At 41.3% G+C, this 12121-nt stretch overlaps 1 protein-coding gene across 2 annotated transcripts; it reads left to right on the top strand.

The window, feature by feature from the left end:
* Positions 1-1314: 1314 nt before the first annotated feature.
* PQLC3 (PQ loop repeat containing 3) lies at positions 1315-10659 on the top strand. 2 transcript variants are annotated; one of them, XM_027892826.1, is made up of 7 exons: positions 1315-1819; positions 3865-3947; positions 4391-4460; positions 5090-5147; positions 6301-6421; positions 7551-7592; positions 8204-9484. In XM_027892826.1, the coding sequence occupies exons 1-7, from the start codon at positions 1677-1679 to the stop codon at positions 8299-8301; spliced, it is 615 nt and encodes a 204-aa protein (XP_027748627.1). In that variant the 5' UTR covers positions 1315-1676; the 3' UTR covers positions 8302-9484. The 2 variants fall into 2 exon arrangements, with proteins under 2 accessions (XP_027748627.1, XP_027748628.1); XM_027892827.1 differs by lacking the exon at positions 8204-9484 and adding an exon at positions 9495-10659 and having other exon boundaries at positions 1391-1819.
* Positions 10660-12121: the final 1462 nt, after the last annotated feature.

Below are 12121 nucleotides of genomic sequence, written 5' to 3' on the forward strand. Positions count from 1 at the left end.
TAGTTTTATTCACTGACCTGCAATTTCAAGTGCTTCTGCATTCTGCTGCAGCTGCTAAAATTTGATGCAGAACTAAATAACTTAAACACATAGGAAGAATTTTGTATATTCTTCATAGATTTAAATTTTTTTGCCGTAACCTTGAACAGGGCTGTCCAGCACTGCAACGTCTGTTCCTTCCCTAAGCTGCTACTTACGTGGCCAGTGAACAGATGCAGAGCAGGATCATTACACAGACAGGGCAGGGGAAGGACGGTAAATCATTTTGCTTAACTGACTGCTTGCAATGCAAAGCAGGATGTATTTTTTTAAAAGGTGAAATGCTGAAGCTACATTCCTAATGTTCTATTAAATTTAAAAACAGTTGAATAAATTAAGCTCATGGATCCGCTTAAGAGTTTGAAGTCAGTTCAGCTTCTTGATTACTCAAGTAAGACACAAGACTGTACATTTTTTATAATTTTACAGCACTTTTTGGATCAGCATCCACACAGTAGTGCAAATACACTTCTACCTTAAATATTTTTCTATTATTCTCAGATCATCTGAAATGACAGGAACATCTGCACCTCAGACCCAATTTTAAATGAGATGTCTTCATCTTGTATGATGCATTTCTCAACTCTGTTTCAAGTACATAATACTCCCACAAGTCTGAGGATTTAGTTTATCAAGACAGGTATTATTTTAAGGTAAATTCGTAGTAGTCCTGGCATTATAGAGGCATGAAAGAGCCAAGATTCTGGACATGTATGATCAGTACAAATGTAATGCCTTGGATAGCCACTCTTATGTAGTTCTGACAAGTTGGTAAGTATGAAAGCTCTAAAACCCGTGCTTTACTATTTTTGTGTATAACTGTGTACAGTGGGTGGGTGTATGTTCCGGGGAAGCTGTTCCATCTCTGGTACTCTGGCAAGTTCTGCTTTCAGGTACTTTTAACTTTGCTTAACTTTTTTCCCTGTAAAAATGAAACTGCTGCTCTCAGAACTATGCCATCCCTGCTGCGGGAATTAGATCCAGACAGCATGACCTGAAATACACGGCCGCTGGAACACTTGAGACTCCGGCTTGGGGGAGAAAACTGAGGTCACGCCTGCAGCTGCAACCCCGGGGCTGAGCCTGCTCCCGGGCGAACACGGCCCATGGCCAACACAGCATCACAAGATCACTGCTCTGGGGATTTTGTTTAAGGTAACAAAGACCAGGACCAACAATCTGGAGTGGAACGTGTCTCGGCCCGGACACCGACAGAGTTCGACGTGAGGAGGCTTCAACCAGCGGCCTGAGAGCTCCTCCCGGGCAGCGTTTGGCACGGCTGGGACGGGGCTGAGCGGATCCCTTGCCCCTCCCGGGGGCACCGGGGACGCCGCCGGCTCCGGCTCTGCCTTCCCCGCGCCCCGGGCGCCATTAGCGCTCCGTGACGGCCGCCCCGGCGCGGGCGTGACAGTCCCGGGCAGGCTCCCCGCCACACCCCGGCACAGGCTGCCCGTCCCGGGCGGACTCCCCGCCACACCCCGGCACAGGCTGCCCGTCCCGGGCGGACTCCCCGCCACACCCCGGCACAGGCTGCCCGTCCCGGGCAGGCTCCCCGCCACACCCCGGCACAGGCTGCCCGTCCCGGACGGACTCCCCGCTACATCCCGCCCGTCACTGGCGGGTTCCCCGTGCCCGGGATGGCGCTGACGCTGCTGGACGTGGCGCACTGGAGCACATGGGCGGTGTGTGCCGTGATGAAGCTGCCGCAGCTGGTGGCAGTGCTGCAGGCCGGCTCGGCGCGGGGGATCAGCGTGGGCAGCCTCCTCCTGGAGCTGGCCGGGTAAGGCGGCGCGGCCACACGGGGACAGCGCGGCGAGTCCCCCCGCTGTGGGCAGAGGGTGCGGGGGGCGCGGCGGGAGGAGGCGGTGGGGCCGCGGCTCCCCTCGGCCGGGTCCGAGGCGCAGGCATGAATACTTTCGGGCGCGGCTCGGGCCAGGCGTGAGGGAGCGTTGAGGGGTGGCCCGAGGGGCAGCGGGCACACCCCGCCCTCTCGGTGTTCCATCGCTCCCTTCGGAGCTCAGGGCCAGCCCTCTCTAGGGGAGCCCACAGAGACTTTGGAGAAGGAACTTCCTGTTTTTAAAGTGATTCCGCGCTGCCCTTAAAGGGAAACGGCTCTTTAAAGTTGCCCTAAAGCACGCGTGTCGCTGGAGATGAGTGAGAGCTGCTGAGGGTGCAAGCCGTGTGTTTGGGTTATTCAGTGGCCCGTGGGCCCTGTCGTGCAGGTTGTACTCGTCAGACAGGTTCCCCTCACCCAAATCAGTAAAACATAATCATTCTTTAAGAAAATTATAAGCCGTGTCAAACTCCAAAGACTTGTCAGCCTGTAATAAGCTTACATGGGCTAGGCTTATTAAATCTTGCCTAAAGAGGATTGTATGGAATGAAAAATAAATAAACTCCGTGCATGCACATTCAGATGTGGGCACAAAGTGAGAGAAAATACCTTGAAGAGCCTCATGTTGGCCGAACCTATGGATGCAGGTGGGCAGAATATCCAGCCGGATGGCTGCTAGCTCCCTGCACCAAGCTAAAACATGGCTTTTTATTCAGAAAAATCCCCTCACAAAACCAGCATGATGTTTCTGAACTTGCCCATGACATGTCTTCAGGCAGGGGCACAGCTGCTGATCCCGGTCTGGCATTCAGGTGTACAGACATCTCTGAGTTAAGTAAATTCTAGTTCCAGCAGAGATTAGTGACCCCGCAGCTCCAGCCAAAAAGCAGTTGCAGCATTTTAAAATAATTCCTGTGTATTAAAAAAGCTTTGCAAGTAATGTTTTAGATGAGCATGAAGAAAGCATACATGTTTACTGAGCACCTGTGTGATAACCACAGTACCCACACTGCTGCAGGTTCTGGTCTTCTTTGAAACATTTATTGGGACTGTTTGTTTATTTAGTAGAGTGTTTATCCTGCAGTTTTTAAACACTTTGAGTCCAATTGCAAGGAGCTTTGTGACTACTGGTACAAGCTGGGATGGTTCTCCGGAGTCAGCATGCAATGACAAGGCAGAGGAGTGATAGATAAGCATGGTGCTGATGGCGAGGAGTCTAATTTGACTTTATAACAAGGAAGTTCAGATCTTTAAATTCTGAATACTGTAAGAAACAGTTTCTTACAAGGCAGGCTGTTCCTGGTGCCATTTTTATACCCTGGAAGCCATGAATTTTTCCTTACATAAAATTGCCCTCAGAGTCCTTTCTGTGCAACTGTGAATTTTCTGTCTAACCCCATGGGCTTGCAGGAGAGTGGAAAGTAGAGAAAACATTATAAAAATCCAGTTCTTTTCAGATACTCTGTGGTGGATTGGCAGGAAGGAGAATTGCCATTGTCTGGTGAACTTAGGAACAGACTCTAAGTCTGACTAGTAGAGCTACTCTGGGCAATCTCTTCACAGTATAGTCTAGACAGCTTGGAAGACGTTTTCTACTCCTGTAAAATTTGCTTAATGTATAGATTGAACTATAGTCATAAATAAATCTGAATTATCCCAGACGTGCCAAGGTTCTTGCAAAGGGAAGGTATTTCCTAGATCTGGAAGCCTTTTTTTCTTTCTCACCAGTTGTAATTAATAAAATTATGCGTTACACACTCTGCCATAAAGACCTCGATGAGAAGTGTGTGCAGCTCTCTACATCTTATTCTATTTAAGGGTTACAGAAATAGACTACAGAATGATCAGGCTTGCACTTTGTGCCCATATTTGTTTGATCACTTTGACAGCAGGGGCTGTCTGGTGCCTTTTGGCACCAAAACAGTAAAAAGTTGTGAAGGCGCTGTCGTGTCCCTTTGTGCAGTCACCTTGTTTTGTATCTCTCTGTTCAGCTTCATTGTGTTTCTGAGGTACCAGATCTACTATGGTTACCCTCTGCAGACATACCTGGAATATCCCATCATCATTGCACAAGGTAATTTTTTTAAGCCATATTTTGGAAATGAGACAGGGCTCATTCAGCACTCCCAGGCTCTGCATGTAGGTACAGTACTTCACTGCAGTGATGCTGGAGTTGGGGGGAGGAGGGAGTGAACATCTAAAATAAAATTGAATTCTTATAAATTTCATTAAAATAGATGGTCAGGTAGAGGAGGAAGACCTGATTATTACACAGAGTTGCAGTGTAAGTGCTTCCTTTATCCAGTACCTCCATGTGGGAGAAAAACATTTAAACACCCCAGACTTGAAGACAGCCTTCATTTTGGAGATTGCAGTCTTTTGGTCATCAAGCACATTTGAGAGACAGAGCCTGTAAGAAAGGAGTTTCCATGGACATGGTGCCCAGTGGAACTGTCTAGGATTGCATTTGGGTCCCGCCGGTCCCTTCTGTGATGAGCCCTCTTTTGTTTATTTCAGATGTCATTCTCCTTCTGTGCATTCTGCATTTCTATGGAAAAATGAAACGAGCTTTGTTCTTTGCAGTTGTGTATCCTTTGATATCTGGGAGTTTTCGTTAATGTGAGTTGTTTGGTAGTTCTTTGCATAGCAGCTATGTCATCATTTGTTTTGTGCTACTGTTGCAAATCATTTTCAGTCACTCCTCAATGTGCATTCCACATTCACATGCTGATTTCTGGAATCACAGTAAATCTCCACAGGAGGTAAGCTTCATATGTAGCTTTGCTTTAGAAGACTCCTAACTGATAAAGAGTAAATCCAACTCTTAATTTACATCTTTGCTAGGGATGAAGAGTAGAAATGACAAATCTTTTTTCTTTGATTCCTACCCATGCACATTATACTTCATTATACTTGCTGTGATGAAGACAGCAGTGTTTGTTTTTCTTAAAGAGGACTTTGGTTTAAATCTCAAATCTTGTGCTTTGGAGCAGGTTTTGAGAAACTACAGGCACTGCTGGACTGAAGACAGTGTGAAAAATAGGAACACTTAATGTTTCAACCAGTGCTTAATATGTTTTATCTGGATTGCATAGTCTGTTACAAAGTTTCAATAAGATTGTTTCCAGATGTTTAAAAAAAATCTAATTCCTCTGGCAGTTTTGAGAATTTTGTATCCTAGAATTTTCGGTGCTATGAAACTTAATTTAATATAAGATTTTGGGGGAGCTGGTACATGTTAACACTGCAGAAGTGGATAATAGACCTGGCTATGGTAAGTGCTGCATGATTATTTGAAAGTAGGTCTCCATATGAAACGGCTTTTTTTCTGGAAGTCTTTATCAGTGGAATCTCTCCTTATATTTGTCATTGGAATAAGGACAACTTTAGCTTTCAAAACAACCAACCAGTTTTACCACTGGTTCTCTCTTCTCTGAGTAGCTGGAAAACAGCAGTGGCAATAAGAGACTCTGTGGTGGAAAAAAAAAAGTATGTTCTGAGGTAAAATTGCTAATTGATGGTGCTTTAATTAAAATTAGCAGATGCTTCAGATGTTGAAATTCTATTGCCACTTAGTCCTAAGGTCATAATCCCAACCAATAAACCTTTAACACAAGAGGAAGAGAATGGACCGTCAGTCAAAGCATTTGGAACAGGGCATGTGACATAATTTTTCCCCCTTTAGTCCTACAATTTTGCAAGAAAAATACCATCTGATTATGCCTACATAGGTTAAAGATGGTCTTTTCTCTTTTCACCAGAAGAAAGAAGGTAAAAATGTAATTGAGATGAACTGGAGTTGTTAATGCAAAAGATGATACAAATGGGGATAAAAACTTCTAAGCCCAAGTCCAGTCCTTACTTGCAAGGGAAATATGGGAATGGCACAAAGGTCTGTATGGAGGTGCTTTCTACCTGCTGCCTTTGCAAAATCCTCTTTAAAAGAGTGACAGAGTGAATAGTGCATTCCTGTTATTATTTTTTCCCTCCAATTGAACTAATTTTCCACACATTCTTGTCAGTTTTCTCATTCCTTTATGGTTTGTTTGCCCGACATGGTGGTAACAGATGGTCTGAATCAACCTTGCTGTTTAGACTAGATCAGTCCCATTTTAGCTAACTTTCATAAACAGTTTTATGGAGCAGTTTGAGAAGCTTTTTTTGCTTCTTTGGTTTTTATTGCATTTACCTCTATCAAGCATTCACCAGCAACAGTAACAATTGTCATGCTCTTTGAGCCTCTTGCTGGGCAGGACCTCAGAAATCAGTCCCTTGTTTCTGGCAACTTCCAGTTTTTGCTTCACTGTTCCTTAGAGAGAACCAAAGCACTAGAGTTGCCAAATACTGGCATTTATTCTAAGTGAGAAAGCTAGTCCTGTTCAGATAATACAGTAGCAGAGGTTCTTTCTCTGTTACTTGCTTTTCAGAACCTGTGCACGTTCATCAGCGCAGCCAGTAAGCTGGTTCAGCTGTGGTCTCTCTGGCAGACCAGAGATTCCGGAGAAGTGAGCGCCTTGACCTGGAGTTTGTCTGCGTACACCTGTGCAAGTAAGCCATGGGCAACTTGGTGTGAAGTACTGAGTTCTCCTAATGCCTCTTTCCATAGGTATTTACTCAGCCATGATAGGTAAAGATCTTGCCTGAATTTCCCATAGCGCTGACTCCTGAGACTCCTGAAATCTCTTGAAACCAAGTTTTATCTTTGACACCAGTGATAAAAACCGGTGACTCAAAACCCACGTGAATATGGCCAAGGGAACCTGAGTTGAAATAACTGAAAGACTGTCTTAATGAAGAAAAGATTTCTATGTTCTAGGATTTAATAAAATTACTAGTGATCCAGCATGAGAAGGTGCTAACATTTGAGTCAGACAATCAGGCAATGCTAATTTTGAAGTTATCTACAAATAAGTACACACTTACTGATAAATACCGTTAACTCTGTGGCTCCATGTAATTGCATTTCTTGACAGAGAATTTAAGAACAGTGATTTGTGGAGCTCTTGTGATAATTCCCCAGTGGTCTGCATGGACAGTTCTACAGCTATTTGTCTGAAATGCCAGTGCCTTTCTCATCTTCACAAAACTTGTTTAAAATATTCTCACTATAAAACACCGTGATGCTGGATCTATTTCCACATGAAAGTGGATAATTAGAAATTTTGGTATGTTTGCTGAACAATGTAAATTATTTTAGTCTGATGCAAATGTGAACTAATTAACGTTTAGGTCCATTGTAGGAAGGAAAAACGATTTCCTTGTATTTGCAGAAGACTGAAAGCAAACACTTGGACATTCACAATGGTTAAGTTGTGCTGACTTGATTGTGGGTGTAAATTACTGTCAACTACTAAAGGAAGGGCTGAACAGAAAGAAAAGCAGTATCCTCTGGCTACATCCAATCTGTATCTATGTGATAGATACAGATTTAGAAATTCCAATTATATCTGTGATTTTCTCATTGAAAAAGACCCTTAATACATTGTCACTCACCTTTGAGAGCATGATCTCTGAAGCTAAAATAGTGAAGAGTTGGATGTACTAGAACTGGGAATGTCTGTACAGTGTATATTTTCATGCAAGACTACCCTCTGTTGAAAAATACATATTTCATAATTTTTTAAAATTATAAACGTGTTGTATATGTTCCACTAATCAGAATTCATTCAATTTACAGCAAGAATATTTACAACTGTAGTGACTACAAGTGATCTCGCAGGTGAGTAAAGTTTGGAACTGCCTGCCTTTCCAAGGGAAGAGCTGCCACAGTAGTTTTTAGATCTTCTGTAAAACATCTAAAAGCTCTCAGACGAACAAACCATGAACGTGATGGGTTAGCATGGTAAGGGATGGAGTTGCCAAAAAAAGTAGCAGAAGATTACAAATCACAAAAATACATCAAGAAGAAAAAAAAAACCACAAAAAACTGCTCACACTTACCACATGGTACAACCAATCCAAAAGATATTATTTTTTTCAGAAGGCAAAAACACAATAAAATTAATTCTGAAAATAGCAGAGTAAAGCATTAAAAATCTTTATTATTTTAATACAAAAAATAAACGTAGTAAAATAAAACTTTAAAACTCTGTAGTAGTTGAATGAGCTTTCCAAATAATAAGTGCTTCCTTTTCATATTGAGGACTTTCTAAATTAAAATATTCTAGAAAACTAAAGTTCAGCTTCATATATGAATAGCTTTAGGCACAACATTCAGAAAGTTTATGGCAGGCTGAAAATGAAATGGTAGGCTGATAAGAAACTCACAAAAATTGACTTAAAATATATAATTTGCAGATGATTTAATTCTGAAGTAAATTTATTCAACAGCTTCTTACCATCCTGAGAAAACTGGAAGAGCTAGGGAGTGCACCAGATTTTTCAGTAAATGGTTCAAAATCAAGACTTGGTGGATGGAAGAACAGTAGCAAAATCCCTTTGTGCTTCATCTGGTGGTACCTCATTCTTGTTCAAAACCACTCTTTCATCAGAAGCACCATTTGCATGGATTTCATCCTTTTCATGCAGCACAGGAAGGCCGCAGCTTTACAACCATTTCAAGCGGCTCTTTCACTGGAAAAGGAAGGCCCATTTCAATCCCCCATTTCCACCCCCATGCTTGCTGCTTTCTTTTTGCCAGAGTAAGGAGTTCATGGGGCCATGATGTTAACTGGGTCATCAGAAATTTGGCAGAATGCACGTGCATAAATTTAGTCAGGGTCAGGTATGGAGCCCACCTTGTCTGCAGCTACACACACACAGAGAAGTGAGAGAAGTTCACTGCAGGGAGGGAGGAAACACCAGGAAGGTAAAGCTGGCTCTGGGTAAAGTATAAAACCCAGCACCATCCACTTCAGAACAGGGAAGAGACAGCAGCAAACACTGATGCTGTGCTGCTCTAACGGGAAATGTTTCTGATTAACTTGTAACACTTGTAACTTCCACATGTACAGAACTGTCAAGTTTATCTCCTACTTCGGGAACGAAGTTCTGTGTACATTTCTGTGAATATTCAAATTACCAAATGGGCATTGGACATGCCTGTACTTCAAACTGTGGTCTCACAGGTAGAAGTACTGTGCCTATTATGGTTTGTAAAAAAGCTGAGTTAATCAAGGTACTGAAAAACTGATTTTTTTTGGTCAGTTGTCATTCATTAAAATCTGACAAACACACGTATTTCCTGTCTCCTCAAAGTCTACACTTAACAGATGGCAGTAGAGAATAATCCCTTTATTATAAACAACATGTGCAACTCTAAAGGACGTGATCTATGACTTTGAGTTTAGCTTTTGGTGTAAATAAAAATTTATATGAGGCTACTCACACTTGTAGTACTCTCCTGGCTTTGTTAGAAAATAATTAAATGTACTGCAGTGTATCATTTTCAGGTATCACTGCAAGTGATTAAGTGCTAAATACTCTTTTCTGTTGTATTTACACTCAGAATTTCTGGGTTCCTAAACATAGTAATTGAAACTAATTGGCTGAAAAGAGCTGCAGAATAGGAACCAGCCTGTCTGTGCACCAGCAAAGGTTTACAAAACAACTTGTCCTGTGAAAACAACAGCAGTTGGGTTTTTTTTTGATTAATGCTTACAGTATTTTTTTTCCCTTCTAGTTCTCATCCGTTTCATAACCATGCTCATTCTCAATATTTGGGTCACAGCCACAATCCTGCACTACAGGAAGACTAAAAAGACTGATTAAAGGATACTGATTAACACACTTATCATTACCATGAAAAAAAAAACATACAATTAAGCTTGAAGAACAGAACAAAGGTTGAGGAAGCTCCCTCTCTCTCTCAAGCCTAATATTTACCCCCTAGCATACTATTCTATGTACAGTTCTTACAGTATAGTACATTCATGCGTACTTTATATAAGAAATAATTCTGATAAGATACTTAATTTAAGCAGCATATTTTTATTGGTCATTTCAGACAAGTTTCACTAATATCACATTTTCTCTGGACTTTTTTACTACAAGGTATTTTGTAATTAGATGTTTATATAATCTTGTATCACTTCAGTACTTTCTGGTTACATATAAGCAGTTTGCTTCAGTTATACATAATCGATTTTGTACCAACATACCAACTTGTCTTTCTGCTGCAAGACTGAAAAACCACAACAGATGTTCGTCTTCTTGCAAGCAACTCAGTTCGACATTAACTATCTGTGTTTTAGGATGAAGAAAATCTGAGTCAAGGCCCAATCCAAAATAAGGTTCTAAATGTCTTTTACTAAGTCACAAATCCAGCTGGGATTGTAACACTTACATGCAACACTTAAATAGTACAATTTATACAGCTGATACAGGATACCCTTGGTCGCTTTCTTCAGTATACCCAGTTTTTCCTGGATAAGAGCAGAAACTCAACTATGAATTCTTCTTTTTCAACCTGAGCTCTCATTCACTGAACATACTGTTTTGGGAACGTCAGAGACTAGAATGTATGGGAATTAATGAAACCGACCAGCAGCTAAAAATGGTGTTCAAGCAGAAGTTCCTGAAACCAATGTCCAGAATCTCCAAACACAGTGACAGTGACCCGGCTACATGTGCACCTTGATGCACCTCAGCAGACTCATCTCCCATGGTTGGTCAGTTTTTGGTGATACTGCTCTGTGGTTCGTTAGATTTTGGCCTGTCTGTGCTAAAGTTCGCTTAAATTTTTACTTCAGAGATTCTAATCAATTTGCAGTACTTACAGTAAAACAGGGCAAAAGGGTATTCTTGAGAACTATTAATGGGATTTAGCCTTTGGGAGTAATGCCTTCTCAACATATCTTGCCTTCATTTCTCATTACATTCTCAAAAATTAAAAGATATGCCATTTCAAGAGACTTCTTACAGTATTCTGTTCATTGGCATGTAAAAACCAAGGCACCCTTGATCCTGACACTCCTGAAACTATGGGAAGACTGCATTGACTGCATTTGAGGCAGGTTTTCTTTACAACGTGCTAAACTGTGGGACTGTGGAGGAGCAGAATGTGCAAAAGCAGATGTTTCCACCATAGAACACTCAGCAATCAGACTGAGGCTCTCACCAACAGCTGCTTTGATTTTAGAGTGGGAAGGGGTGGGAAGAGGTGTGTCAGTGGACCTAGAATTCATGTATCTCACATTACTGAGGGCAAGTCAAAGATGAGCATTTTTAATGCTACAATAAAAAATATAAATCTTTCTATGTTGGTTGAGAGATTAATTGTAAACATTCTGTTATTGATTTTACTAAAGCTATGTAAAGTATCTGAAGTGGTCTAAATGGTGGCAGGTGGCAAGTGGTACATTTTCCAGGTGATATTAATAAATGCTATTCTTCAAGATTGATAATGTCATTCTTACAGTTAATTTTCATTGCATTTGATTTTTTTATACTGTTTTCATATATGGAGAGAAAATGAAATATTCATTACAGGTCATAAATGGGCAGCTTTCACCCTAATTATTTGAAGCATCAGACTGAATATTAGCCTGTAAAATGCTAAAGAGCTCCAGCATCTTAAAATGAAAAAAGAAACACATTTAATTTTTTTTTTTTAAATTAAAGCCTCTTGATAAAGAAAGATTTGTATGGAGTTCAAATCCTCTCTGTCATTGACATATTTCATACTCCTGAGTGATGCTACAGCAAAGTGAAGCTACTCCATTTTTGGTTTGAGAATCAGCAACTCAATTTGGTTTTTTTCATAATAAAATGCTGAAAATGCATTTAAGAAAGTTCTTAATAGGATACTTAACATATTTTGAGTTAGAAGCCTGTGTGTGGGAAAAAAAAAAAAAAGACTGACGAAAAGAAACAAAGCTGGGTAATTAATGAGCTAAGGTAAAGTAATTTTGTGGACTTGGAAAGCTGGACCATGAGTTCTCATTCAAGCTGCAAGAGATATGGAACAAATCAGACAGTAGCAGTTAATAGTTTTACACACTTTTTTTTTCATCCCAGAGAGTAATTTCCTTCCCTTTTGTAAGCAGACATACATTCCAGTCCCAGGCAAGCCCCAGGAAAGCACAGACCCTGTGTTTTCCAGTACATAAAGCATAATCTTCTCAGTGGCTGGATTAAAGGCAGCAGCTTTAGACAAGATACACAGGGAAGATAAATCTTGTTAAACTTGTCATTCATCAGTATCGGGGTGGACACAAATTGTTTGCTACGTAATGCAGCAGCGGGCCAAAGGCAGGCAGGGAAAGCTGCTTGGATTTATTGCAGTGGGTGTAAGCCAGTAAGCAACTT

This window comes from Empidonax traillii, unplaced genomic scaffold (assembly GCF_003031625.1).
Source record: "Empidonax traillii isolate 1590-97213 ecotype Southwest subspecies unplaced genomic scaffold, ASM303162v1 scaffold371:size713392, whole genome shotgun sequence".
NCBI classification, from domain to species: domain Eukaryota; kingdom Metazoa; phylum Chordata; class Aves; order Passeriformes; family Tyrannidae; genus Empidonax; species Empidonax traillii.

Coding starts and splice junctions, on each gene's coding strand:
- PQLC3 (XM_027892826.1), top strand. CDS start 1,677: ATGGCGCTGACGCTGCTGGACGTGGCGCACTGGAGCACATGGGCGGTG. Junction 1,820..3,864: donor CTCCTCCTGGAGCTGGCCGG/GTAAGGCGGCGC, acceptor CTCTCTGTTCAG/CTTCATTGTGTTTCTGAGGT. Junction 5,148..6,300: donor GGATAATAGACCTGGCTATG/GTAAGTGCTGCA, acceptor CTTGCTTTTCAG/AACCTGTGCACGTTCATCAG.